The 13,008-nt window shown below is 46.6% G+C and overlaps 1 protein-coding gene across 1 annotated transcript; it reads right to left on the bottom strand.

Annotated features, from left to right (window-relative positions):
- LOC107640151 lies at nt 8,625-9,383 on the bottom strand. The gene has a single exon (XM_016343701.1). It carries the CDS (start codon nt 9,381-9,383, stop codon nt 8,625-8,627), a length of 759 nt encoding a protein of 252 aa, XP_016199187.1.

Here is a 13,008-nt window from a genome sequence, read left to right as displayed (position 1 = left end):
TAACATCTTTTAAGCCATTTTTTAAAATTATTTTGTATAGAATAAAATATATTTTTTAATTATTTTGTATGGAATAAAATATTTTCTTTCATTTCTAAATTATTATTGACTATGTAGAGTATTTTATTTAAAATTTGAGTACATGCATGTATTTACCTAAGTTATTATAACATTACAAATTTTTATAGTACTCCTAACATTTTTTAAGCCATTTTTTTTAAATTATTTTGCATAGGATAAAATATTTTTTGTAGTATAATTTAAAAAAATTTATTAAAAAAATTTATTAAAAAATATTCATGAACTATTAAAAATGGACAGAAAATTATTGTATGGAATTCGAATTGATAGCTCATTAATATTTTAAAGAAGTCTCGTAATTAAATATTTTGTTAGCTTTTTTTTAACGTATAAAATAAAAATATATATTTTTTTAATTTTTAAATTATTAATTTTTTTAATAAATTTTTTTAATAAATTATTAATTTTTTAACAGCATAATTCGAATTATATCATGAATTATTGTGTGTGTAATTCGAACCAAGCTGGTTCGAATTATGTGTGTGCGTGTGTTTATGTATAATTCGAACCAAGCTGGTTCGAATTATATAGAAATGGAGTTCGAACCAAGCTGGTTCGAATTACATATAAACGTGCGTTGGTAGATTCATGAAGCAGTTTTCGTTTTGGCTTATTCACGTAAATTATTTTCTCCCTTGCCTTATTTCTGTTTTTTGCCCTAATTTAAACGAGGCGAATATTAGATATTTAAATAAAGTTGATTTTGATATTAGAAAAACATAATGAAACTAGTCATTATCATCACAACTCTTTTGTAGTCAAAATTGGAGTTGCAAGATTTGACTAAATGGTGGAACATCAAAGAAATTCAAGAACAAATTGAAAAGCTTAGCTACTCAAATGACCGTCAAACTAGAATCATCAGCAACTACATATGCAAGTTGAACAAAATTTTTTTAGCAAGTTTGTTTCTGCAAAAAATGAACCGCCGATATCATTTGTGATTATTTTATTCCTTATAAAATTAACAGAAATTGTTCGGTAGATCGGTCACCGGATAATTCGGGTTTGAACTTTCGAGGAGTGGTAGGGGCTCGTTAGGTCGTGGACTGCCGGGCTGGTATGTGCGAGGTCCCGAGCTCTTCACGCGGAAAAGGGGGTGTCACCTACAAAGACACTCCGACGCCCAAGTTAGTGAAGTGTGCAGGCAAGAAAGGGGTGATGTGATATGTGACGTACCTTGGGGGAAGGACAAATCCTTCCCCTTATATACTGTGTCAGGGGTGGGCCCTACAAGGACAGGTCCACTTTCTCTAGGACGTTCTCCCACAGCCGTGAATGAGCTGTCCGGGACGCGTGTCTGGGTCGGTTATGGGGCGCATCACCCGTGACCGTCTGGGTCGGGTGGCGCTCGGGTCGGGCCGACCCGTGGAGGGTTTGGGCCAGGCCGTAACAGTGCCCCACGCGCCAGTGGTAGCCGTGGGAGCTATCAGTGGCGTGTTACTTCGCGTTTCATTCATCATCGTTAGGTCGGCCGCTCGTGGAAGGGACATGCCCCCTGCGCGCGTGTCTCTTGGTTGCTGGAGAAACCGTTTGCCGCTTCGTTCCTCGCGCTGAGCATTAAATACTCATAATGGGTTGCAAAATCCCGTGTGTAAATACTATCTTGCCCCCAAATCTTTCGCGCTTCCTGGATGGCAGTTTTTAAATAGTTCACCTCCCACTTTTTCTTTCTTTTTATGCTTCTGTTTCTTCCATTTCCTTGCTATCTTCCTTTTCCTCGCTCAAAATTTTCAGAGTGTTGTTGCAGTTTTCTCGAACATCTTCCTCTCATCCTTCCAGCTTTCGCAACAAATTCAGGTAATCCTCGGACTTCTCTTTTTTCTACTCTGTTGTTGTTTGCTTGTTGTTAGTATTTGCTTGTTCTTGCTGTCTTGCTTGGAATTTGTGGCTATATGACCTTTTGATGCTAGGTAGACGTGTTAGGGGAGGGGTACCATTCCAGGGTAGATTTTTAGGTGGCTTTCAGGATAGGTGTAGCCTTGGCCATGCTTGATCTTAATTGTCGAATAGGATAAACGTAGTTTTTTGGGTTTTTCCGGGCTCCCGACCTCATAGACTAATGGAGTGGTACCCCTACTGTAGGTATGCTTCGCGTCGTCTCCCAGACTTCCACCTCCGCGGCGAACTATGACCCCTACGCCTGGGTGACCTCAGACATAAAGGACTCGCCGAACCAGATGGACCTGGAGGAGTTGACGGAGTTCCGACAAGCCGGATATCTGTGCGGGGGGACAGATGAAGAGACCAATTATGAGACCTTCGTCCCTGCGCCCAACGAGCATTTGTACGAGATTAATTTCCATTCTCCCCGGGTCGCCGACTGGATTTGGTTTTACAATGCCATGTTCACCCAGGTCGGCGTCCGGCTGCCGTTCTCCGATTTCCAGATGTCTCTCCTTAATCGGATATCCGTGTTGCCGTCGCAACTCCATCCGAACAGCTAGGCTTCTATCCGCTGTTTCGAGATGGTCTGTGAATATCTCGAGCTGCCGGCGTCAGTGGATGTTTTCCTCTTCTTTTTCAACCTTACCAACCCCTCCAAACAAGGGAAGGCGAGGAAAGGGTTTTTGTCTTTCCGGTCTGCCTAAGGCCGGAGGATATTTGGCCTGTTCGAGGACTCCTATCATGGGTTCAAGGACAAATTCTTCAAAGTTCGCCCTGCTAAAGGTCGCCATCCCTTTTAGTTATCGTTAGAGGGGGAACGCCTCATCCCGACTTATTGGAGTTTCGGGACGGGGTCTAACTCTTTCATAAAGGTGACCTACAAGGGCATGTCCTCTGTAAATAAAAGGATCGCCAATGTGTTGTATGCTATTTTCGGGAAGAACTCCGTGAACCTCCACCTCCTTATGGGTGAACGGGAGTCCGCCAGGAATTATATTTGTGAGCTATTCTGCCTTGTGTTTTTGCATTGCTTGTGTTTTTTCCCGACTTCACGACTAACGTGTTTGGTTTCCTGTTGTAGTGGAGATGTCTGCTTCGGTAACTAGACTTGAAAATTTGGTCAAGACCTTCTTGGAGGATAGCGATGATGAGAAGGCTGACGAGAAGGATGCCGGGGAACCGGGGGGCCCTTCCGGGGAGAAGGAGGATCAGGCCGTGCCCTCTCCCTGAGACACCGGGATGTCTTAAAAGGATCCAGCCGAGGTGCAGGCTTCCCCCATTCCCGAAGAGGCGGCCGTTGGTGGGCACTCGTCTCCTATCCATCAAGAATATGATGATGTGGACCTTATTCATACCCCCAAGAAGCGGAAGGCATCTGCCAGCCTGGAAGGGACTCTCACCATCATGGAAAGAAATTTTGATGCTACGAATTTCATTGACTCCCAGCTGATCCCTGGGACGGAGGAGCATTTTCATGGGACTGACCTGGCTGGGCAGGCGAGATGGATGTACCGGACTCTGCTCCGGGGGGCCGTGATAGCTCGAAAGGCTGAGTTCGAGTTGTCGGGAATGCAGGCTCTCCGAAGGAAACTCGAATCTTCCGGTAAGGCGAACAACGACTTTAAGGTGCAAGTCGAGCTGCTCCAGAGTCAGTTGTCCGAGATGGGGGAGAAGCTCAAGGCTTCTGAGGAGAAAGCAACATCTACCGGGGAGAAATTGAAGGCTTCCGACGAGACGGTGGCCCGTTTAGCTGAATGGGAGATGACCCTAGAGAGCCAGATGAACACTGCTCAGGGTCGGGTGGCGGTCTTGGAGAAGGAGCGTGACCAAGGAGCGTGACCAGGCCGTCTCGTCGGCTAAAGCCGCTAAAGCCGAGGTCGAAGAGCTCAAGAAAAAGCACAAAGCGACCAAGGAGCAAGGGAAGAACGCGATCTTCATGACCGAAGATGCTCTGAAGGCCCAAGTGAAGATCGTGGCTCCTGACTTCGACACGTCGGCTATTGGGGTTTTCAAGACGATCCAAGACGGCAAGATTGTTGACATGCCTCGGAAGTGATTTCTTGTAACTTTGATTTGGTGTGGATTTGTTGAACATTTCGTCGTGACTTTATAACTTTTATGCTTAACTGGTCGCTTGGTCGACTTATCGTTATTATCGTTTATCTTGCTTGGTGTTTTATTTTCGTTACCGTCTTTTCGGGGCGGACTTATTGCTTGTGTCCGTTTTGCCGTTTGCGTTGGTAACCCGATTGGGGTCGTCGTGGTTTTTTATTTTTGAAACCGTTGTGGTCTTATTATTGCGGCCGTTCGATATGGCTATGGTTCCGTTGGCTTCCCGGGGTGATCAATCCTGGGTTGCCGTTTACGAGTATGATCTCGCGGGGTACGCGTTGGAATGTAATGGAAGAATTTGGACAAGTAAGAATTAGTCGTTAGCTAGACAAGTTCGTGAACACAGTAGGCATTTGATAAAAGTAAATAATTGGGAATTAACATTTGATTAAAGTAAACCTCTATCCAGCTTATCAGGCCACTTGGTCGGGACAACCAAGTTACGAATAGAACCTCCTCAGGTTACCTGCGTTCCATGTTCTCGGGATCTCTCTGCCGTCGAGTCTTTCCAGCTTGTAGGCGCCTTTGCCGAGCACTTCTTTGATTCTGTAGGGACCTTCCCAATTTGCCGCCAGTTTTTCTTCTCCTGGGGTCGGTAAACCGACGTCGTTGCGTCATAGGACGAGGTCTCTTTCCTCAAAGTCCCTCCTGAGGACTTTAGTGTTGTAGGCAGGGCTATTCTTTGCTTCAGTGCTGTTTCTGACAAGTGGGCCATCTCTCTGGTCTCTTCCACCAGGTCCTTTTCCACCGCTTCGTGTACTCCTGCGAGGAGTAACCGTGGACTCGGTTCGCCAATTTCCACAGGTATCACTGCGTCAACCCCGTACGTTAGGCGAAAGGGGGTTTCCCCGGTGGAGCTTTGCTCGGTTGTCCGGTAGGACGAGGGGACCGAAGCGAGCTCGTCGGCCCATGCGCCTTTCTTGTTGTCTAAGCGCTTCTTGAGGCCTAGTAGGATGACTTTGTTTGCGGACTCCACTTGTCCGTTCGTCTGGGGATGTTCTACTGAGGAAAATCTTTGTTTTATCCCCAGGCCGGTGAGGAATTTCGTGAACTTCTTATCAGTGAACTGCGTCCCATTATCCGAAATGACGATCTCCGGGATATCGAAACGGGTTATCACCTATCTCCACATGAACTTCCTACAATTGGATGAGGATATGCTGGCTAGTGGTTCAGCCTCTATCCATTTGGTGTAGTAGTCGATGGCGACTATGAGATATTTGACTTGCCTTGGGCCAACCGGGAAAGGCCCTAAGAGGTCGACTCCCCATTGAGCGAAGGGTCGTGTAGATGTCAGTAGGCTCAGCTCGAAAGTCGGCGCTTTGTGGAAGTTGGCGTTTTCTTGGCACTTTACGCATTTTCTGACAAATTCTTTGGAGTCTCTCATCATTGATGGCCAGTAATATCCAGCTCGGATGAGCTTCCTTGCTAGGGCTTTGCCCCCGATGTGGTGGCCACAGCATCCCTCGTGGACTTCTCTTAGTACATAGTCCGTCTGGTTGGGGTGTAAGCACTTCAATAGGGGTTGGCTGAGGCCCTTTCTGAACAGTTGTCCTTGTATGATTGCATATTTGGCCGCCTCCCTTCTCAATGTTTTGGTCGCTTTCTCATCACCAGGCAGCTTGCCATGTTCCAAGAAGTTTGTGATGGGGTCCAGCCAGGAGGGGCTTGACTCCGTCAAATGGAGGGCAACCGCTGGTTCCTTCACCATGCCCTGGATGAGAGACCGGTTGCCTGCTCCTGGCTTCGTGCTTGCTAATTTAGACAGGAGGTCTGCCCGTGTGTTCCTTTCTCTTGGAACGTGTTGGACCGTGACCTCTTGGAACTGCCTGGTCAATTCTCTAACCTTTTCTAAATACTTTTGCAGGAGGGGGTCCCTGGCTTGATAGCTCCTGTTTACTTGCGAGGTGACGACCTGTGAATCGCTGCACACTTTCAGCCTTGTTACCCCGACTTCTCTGGCTAAGGTTAGTCCACCTAAGAGGGCTTCGTATTCCGCTTGATTGTTCGACACCGGAAATTCGAACTTGGTCGACTGCTCGTAAATGACTCCCGCCGGGCTCTCTAAGATGACCCCGGCTCCCCCGGACGTCTGGTTGGAGGCCCTGTCTACGTGGAGCCTCCACCGTATGCCCGTTTCCTCGTGGGGATCACCCGTTACCTCTACCAAGAAATCTGCCATCGCCTGTGCCTTGATTGCGTGTCGAGGCTCATACTGCAGGTCATATTGGGAGAGCTCGATGGCCCAGGTCATCATCCTTCCTGCCAAATCGGGTTTTTGGAGTACTTGACAAATTGCTTGGTCCATTCTCACGATTACGCGATGGCCTTGGAAGTACTGCCTCAACCTTCGGGAGGAGGTTAGGAGTGCCAGCGCCAGCTTTTCCAGTTTGCTGTACCTCAACTCTGTGCCTTGTAGAGCTCTGCTTACGAAGTAAATCAGTTGCTGAGCCTTCCCTTCTTCTCGTACGAGCACTGCTGCAAGGGCTTCCTCTGTTACTGCCAGGTAGAGGTAGAGTGGCTCTTCAGCCTTGGACTTCCTGAGCACGGGCGGTGCTGCTAGGATCTCCTTGAAGTGGTTGAATGCTTCCTCACACGCCGGGGTCCATTCAAATGCTATCCCCTTTTTCATCATATTGAAGAAGGGCAGAGCTTTTGCTGCCGATGCGCCGAGGAAACGGGATAACGCTGTCAGCCTTCCTGCCACTAGTTGGACGTCTTTGATACAACCCGGACTCTTCATCTGGAGAATGGCTTGGCACTTCTCAGGGTTGGCTTCTACTCTTCTTTGGGTGATCATGAACCCTAAGAACTTCCCAGCCTCGATGGCAAAGGTGCATTTAAGCGGGTTGAGCCTCATGCCGTGTTGCCAGAGGGACGCGAACACGCCCCCCAGGTCGTTTAGGAGATCGTCGGGTCGGGTGGTTTTTGCGAGGATGTCGTCCACGTAGATTTCTACTGTCTTGCCTATGAGCTCGCTGAATATCTTGTTCATCAGTCTCTGGTACGTGGCGCCATTGTTTTTTAGACCAAATGGCATTACCTTGTAGCAGTAGATCCCTCCCGGCGTTATGAACGCTGTCTTGTCCTCGTCGGGTCGGTGCATCGGTATCTGATTGTATCCGGAGTAGGCGTCCATGAAGCTCAGATATCGGTACCCCGCCGCTGCATTGACGAGCGCGTCAATGTTGGGGAGGGGATAGCAGTCCTTGGGACATGCCTTGTTGAGGTCGGAATAGTCTACACACATTCTCCACCTCCCATTGTGTTTTTTCACCATGACCACGTTCGATAGCCAAGTCGAGTAGTCCAGTTCTCGGATGAACCCTGCTTCAAGGAGGCTGGCCGTCTGCTTGGCCACCTTCTCTGCCCTTTCCTGCGACATCTTTCTCCTCCTCTGGGCCACTGGCTTAGCCTCCAGCTTGACGGCCAGATAGTGTGACATGAGCTGGGGATCTATCCCTGGCATGTCGGCCGGCGTCCAAGCAAATAGGTCGGCATTCGCTCTGATCATCTCCATCAAAGGTTCCTTTAATTCATGGGGAGATTTCTATTTATGAATGTGAACTTCTCCTCCCCGTCACCGACCCTAAATTTTTCCAAGTTCCCCTCTGGCTCGGGCCTAGGCTTGTCGTCTATTCTGGCATCCAGGTCGGCAAGGAAGACCCTTGATGCTTCTTTGGACTTTTTCCTGAGAGAAAGAGGCTGGCGTGGTCGCAAGCGACTGCCGTTTCCAAGTCCCCTCTGATGGATCCTACGGATCCGTCATCCGTAATAAACTTCATTACGAGCAGCTTCGTACTAATCGCTGCCCCAAGGTCATTGATGGTTTTTCTCCCCAGGATGACGTTGTAGGCTGTAAAGTCTCGCAAGACTACAAAATCGGCCATTACTGTCCTACGCTTCTGTCCTTGTCCCATGGAGGTCAGTAGGGAGATGATCCCATCCGGCTTGATGAAGTGGTCACCCAACCCTACCACACCGTGCTGGTGGGTCGCTAGGTCAGCGTCACGCAGTCCCAAGGCATCAAAAACGTTGCGAAACATAATATTCGAGTCCGCCCCTGTATCCACTAGGATCCTTTTGACGAGGCCAGTTCCGACTCTGGCCGTGATGACCATGGAGGGACTTTCTGGTACCTCGTCGAACCATTGGTCTTCGAGGCCGAAGAAGATGGATGGGAGTCCCCGGGAACTTCTCGCGGGCGAGGAGGAGACAGCCAGGACTTTGGCGTCTTTCTTCTGTGCCGATCTCGACCTCGGGGCGGAATTCCTCACCGTTACTACGTTCACCACCGTGAGACCCTGGTCGTCCTCCTCTGGTTCTTGGCGTCGTTTTGTCGCCCGGGGCCTGTCCTCGCCCTCGTGATCACGATTCCGTCTCCCCGGCTCCCTTATGAGGTGGGAAAATCTGGCTAGCTTTCCGTCCCTAATTGCTTGCTCCAGGGCATCCTTTAGGTCGAAGCAGTCTTGGGTCTTGTGCCCGTAACCCTTGTGATATTCGTAGTAAAGGCTTTTGTTTCCCCCCGTTCTGTCCTTCAGAGGTCAGGGTCTCGACAGTATCCCCTTCTCGGCTATCTGTTGATAAACTTCCGTGATTGGTGCCGTGAGGGGGGTGTAGTTGGTGAATTTCCCTACTCGGGGAAATGGCTTTGGCGCCTTACTCGGACCGCCGTCCCTAGCATGTTCCTTTTGTCTTTCTCCACCCTCGTAGTGGCGGGTTTGGTTGTAGGGGGGTTGCCGTTTGTTGGCAGCTACGACCCAGCTGACTTCTTCGTCGTTAATATACTCCTTAGCGACGCATTGGATCTCCTGCATTGTCCATACTGGCTTTGTGGTGAGGTGCTTCCTGAAGTCCTCGTTCAAGAGCCCGTTAGTCAAGCATAAACTCGCCACCGAGTTCGTCAGCCCGTCGATTTCCAAGCATTCGTCGTTGAAGCGATCTAGGTATTTCCTGGTCGGCTCTCCGGCTTTCTGGGTCACCCCTAGCAAATTGATCGGGTGCTTGGCTTTGGCAATTCTGGTCGTGAACTGAGCCAGGAAGGCATGGCTGATGTCGGAGAAGCGGGTTACCGAGCCCTGCGGGAGGTTATTGAACCACCGTATTGCAGGTCCCGCGAGGGTGACTGGGAAAGCGCGGCACCTTACCTCGTCTCCCACTCCCTCTAGGTTCATCTTGGCCTCGAAGGTCGTGAGGTGTTCCAGCGGGTCTTGCGTTCCATCGTGCCTCATGTCCGTTGACTTGTCAAAGTGTTTTGGCAGCTGGACCTCGAGTATGGAACGGTGGAATGGGATCGCTCCCATTATCACGGGTCCCCGTGTTCCCGTCGTTCTTCCCTCGTCGTTCTCCCGACGAGTGTCCTCGTCCCTGCGATTAGCGGTACGCCGCCTCTCACGTCTGGCGTAAATGACGGGGTCATGGCGTCTTCTTGCGCGCCCTCACTCCCCGGTGCTTTCGGACTCAGCTTGGGGGGTAGGCGTGCGTCTGGAGCGAGAACGGGAGTGACTCTGCTCTGGGGTGCGTTGGTCGCGTTCCCTATCTGCTAACCGGCGTTCCAGGTCTTGCATCCTATGCGTAGCTCTTGCATTATTCTGGCGTGGTTGTCGCCAGTCCCCCCAAAGGGGCGTCCCTCGTGTGACTGTGTTGCGTTCCTCGGAGGCGACTTGGGATGTTGTCGGGTTTCCGTCGCGGCGGCGTCGCCACCGGGCACGGCCTCGTAGCTTGTCCCAGTTTGGACTAGCACGAAGTCCATGGACATGTCCCCACAGACGGCGCCAATGTTCGGTAGGTCGGTTACCGGACGATTCGGGTTTGGACTTCCGGGGAGTGGTAGGGGCTCGTCAGGTCGTGGACTGCCGGGCTGGTATGTGCGAGGTCCCGAGCTCTTCACGCGGAAAAGGGGGGTGTCACCTGCAAAGACACTCCGATGCCCAAGTCAATGAAGTGTGCAGGCAAGAAAGGGGTGATGTGATATGTGACGTACCTTGGGGGAAGGGCGAATCCTTCCCCTTATATACTATGTCAGGGGTGGGCCCTACAAGGATAGGCCCACTTTCTCTGGGACGTTCTCCCACAGCCATGAATGAGCTGTCCGGGACGCGTATCCGGGTCGGTTGTGGGGCGCATCACCCGTGACCGTCCGGGTCGGGTGGCGCTCGGGTCGGGCCGACCCGTGGAGGGTTTGGGCCAGGCCGTAACAGAAATGTTTGGTAACCAAAGAAATCAGCCAAAAACAGCAATAACTTGCTTTATTTAGTATTCATTAATTATTGCGACAATTAATAAATGTTAAATAAGGCAAGTTCTGTCTGTTTTTTTTTCTACAATTAATAAAAGGCATGCACGTATCAGGTATGTATGTTTTGTGTGTTCCTAGAAATGAAAATGAGTTTAATTTTGATGAGAAATTAAAGATGCTTCTCTATTCTTTTTTAAAAATGCTATTTGTACATTAAAATTAGTCACTAAAATCAGCCACCAACATATTTATGAATAAATACATATGTGGTTTAATTTATTTTCAATGTATATTTGTATTTCAATACGTATTTTATACTGTAGCTGATTTTGATGGCTGATTTTAGTATACACATAGCATAACTCATTTCTTTTTGAGTGTTAGTGAGTTTGAATAATGATAAATATAATAGTATCATTCATGTGAATTAGTGATCTTGAGACCCATTAATTATGAGTATTCTATTTACCCCTATATTTTTTATAGCTCCATTCAAAATGATATAGCAAATATAGTTATTTGGACAAAAACTAATGCCGCTAAAAAAAATAAATGTGCTTTGTGGGAATCATCAGTCTATAAAGATTCAAAAACATATTCGAAAACTGATGCATGTATAAACTATAGAAAGTACATAACAGGTATCGCTTCCACGCATTACCTAAGCAGGAAGAACCAAGGACAACATCCAAATTGTGAAGGTTTCGTGTAAGGAAGAAAGTCAAGAGGCATTTTTTAATGGTAGAATAACAGAGCGCAAAATGAAACTATAGAAACAGATGAGCTCGTGAACAAGTATGATTGAACATGAGAAATTCCAAGAAAAGAAAAAAGAGTCCAATGTAATGGGATTAAGGACTTCAAAAGATTTTCCAGTATTTCGTTAGTAGATTACTAATAGCTATGCATAATTGCATACACAATTATATTACAGAGGAAGAACAACAAGGGCTATTATTCTGCTTCAAAATTCCATCTGATCCCAACACAAGATAACCCGAAACCTTTTTTTTTTTTTTATAGTTAGGAATGAGATTCGAATCTACGACCACTAGGTGCATATGTTTTAGTCATTTTCACACTGATTAACAAGTTCAAAAACCAATAGTTGATTATGAAAGGATTTAGTAAAAGGAAAAGTATGAGGAGCCAATGGAATATTTATACAATGTGTACAATGGAAGTTTAGAGAGTATTAGAGATATAATCATTAGTGTTATCTTTTCCCATCAGCTGAAGCTTTTGGGATGAGTGGTATCATGCATGGTATTAGAAACCTAGATCCGAAAGGTCAAGAGTTCGAGCCATAGTGAACTCCAAAATCAGTTTAAGCTTTTGGGAAGATGTTTATTATCGTTAGTACTCGGATGGTTATTCTAGATAGTATGGGAGATGTTCATTTTGTAACTCAATAGCCCATTGTACACATTGTACAAATAGTCTATTGTCTCCCTAGCGGGATCCTTAGTAAAAACATCCTTATTTAGGCAGCGTCGAAGAGTTGTTGGCAGCATATGAGCCCCATCTAGGGGTGCACAGACCCGGCCCGGCCCGATCCCGAACACTTTAGGGGCTAATTTGGTGTGATTTCATTGGGTTTAGGGCCGGATAAGGGTCTCAAAAATAGACTCGGTCATTATTTCGGGTCGGGTCCGGGCCATAGCTCGGGTCACCCGAAGTCGGCCCGGTGGCCCGGTTATTATACACAATTAATATTTTGTGTTATTAGTGATGGATCATGACTATTCTTATGTGGAATTTAAGTATTGTAAATCTTAATATTTTGTGTTAGTAGTCATTATAAGACTATAAGTTAATGTTTTATGTTTAGAATGCATAATATATTGTGTTATTTGTATTAATTTAAATATTTGGTATTATTAGACAATATTAGTATTGATTGTAGTTTTGTTTTAGTATTGATTGTGGTTATGCTTTAATTTTAAAGAAGGGTTGGTTCTTGTTATATTTTTCTAAGTGAATTTTACCATGTTAAATAATGGTTGGAGTCTTGAAAATTTGAATATTTTTACATGCTAGCTTACAAGAAGGTATCAACGTAATGTAATGTTAACGACCCGGTTTTTACTCGGTATAATTGTGGCCCAAAAGTGTATTGGTTTCATCGGGTTTAAGATCGGGTTCGGGTCGGGTCTAGGTCACATCAAACCCGACTTCACCCGGCCATGTGCACCCCTAGTCCCATCGCAGGGAGTTGCCGCCACCACCAGTATTGGTGTGGGGATGGGATTGGACTAAAAGTGCCGAAACTTGGAATGGAAGAGCAGCTATGCTGGCACTGCTGCTTCTATTGTTTGCAGAAGTAATTACGTTAAATATTCGTTAAAATCAACCGCTTAAATTAATAATTAAAATAAAATATATATTAAAATATAAAATAAATATTAAAAATAAATTAAACTATATATATATATACACACATAAATATATAATAATTAATTTTGTTTCAAAAGACAGTACTAGTGAGGGATTTCTGCACCAGTATTGGCCTTGTTTAGGTGAATTAATAAATAAATAAATGAATATTAAAATTCCTGCCCTGACCTACCCTCAGAGGCAATGGAACTTGGTTTTTGCTTGTATGTATATTCATAACTGCTAGCATCACGTATTATTTTGATGCTTGCGACTGTGCTGACTGCTTTGAAAAATAATGGAATATATAAACA

This window comes from Arachis ipaensis, chromosome B05 (assembly GCF_000816755.2).
Source record: "Arachis ipaensis cultivar K30076 chromosome B05, Araip1.1, whole genome shotgun sequence".
Classification (NCBI taxonomy): domain Eukaryota; kingdom Viridiplantae; phylum Streptophyta; class Magnoliopsida; order Fabales; family Fabaceae; genus Arachis; species Arachis ipaensis.
This window is presented reverse-complemented; position numbering and strand designations above follow the sequence as displayed.

What these genes read in the sequence shown, in the direction of transcription:
- LOC107640151 (XM_016343701.1), bottom strand. Translation starts at nt 9,383, where the DNA reads ATGGGAGCGATCCCATTCCACCGTTCCATACTCGAGGTCCAGCTGCCA.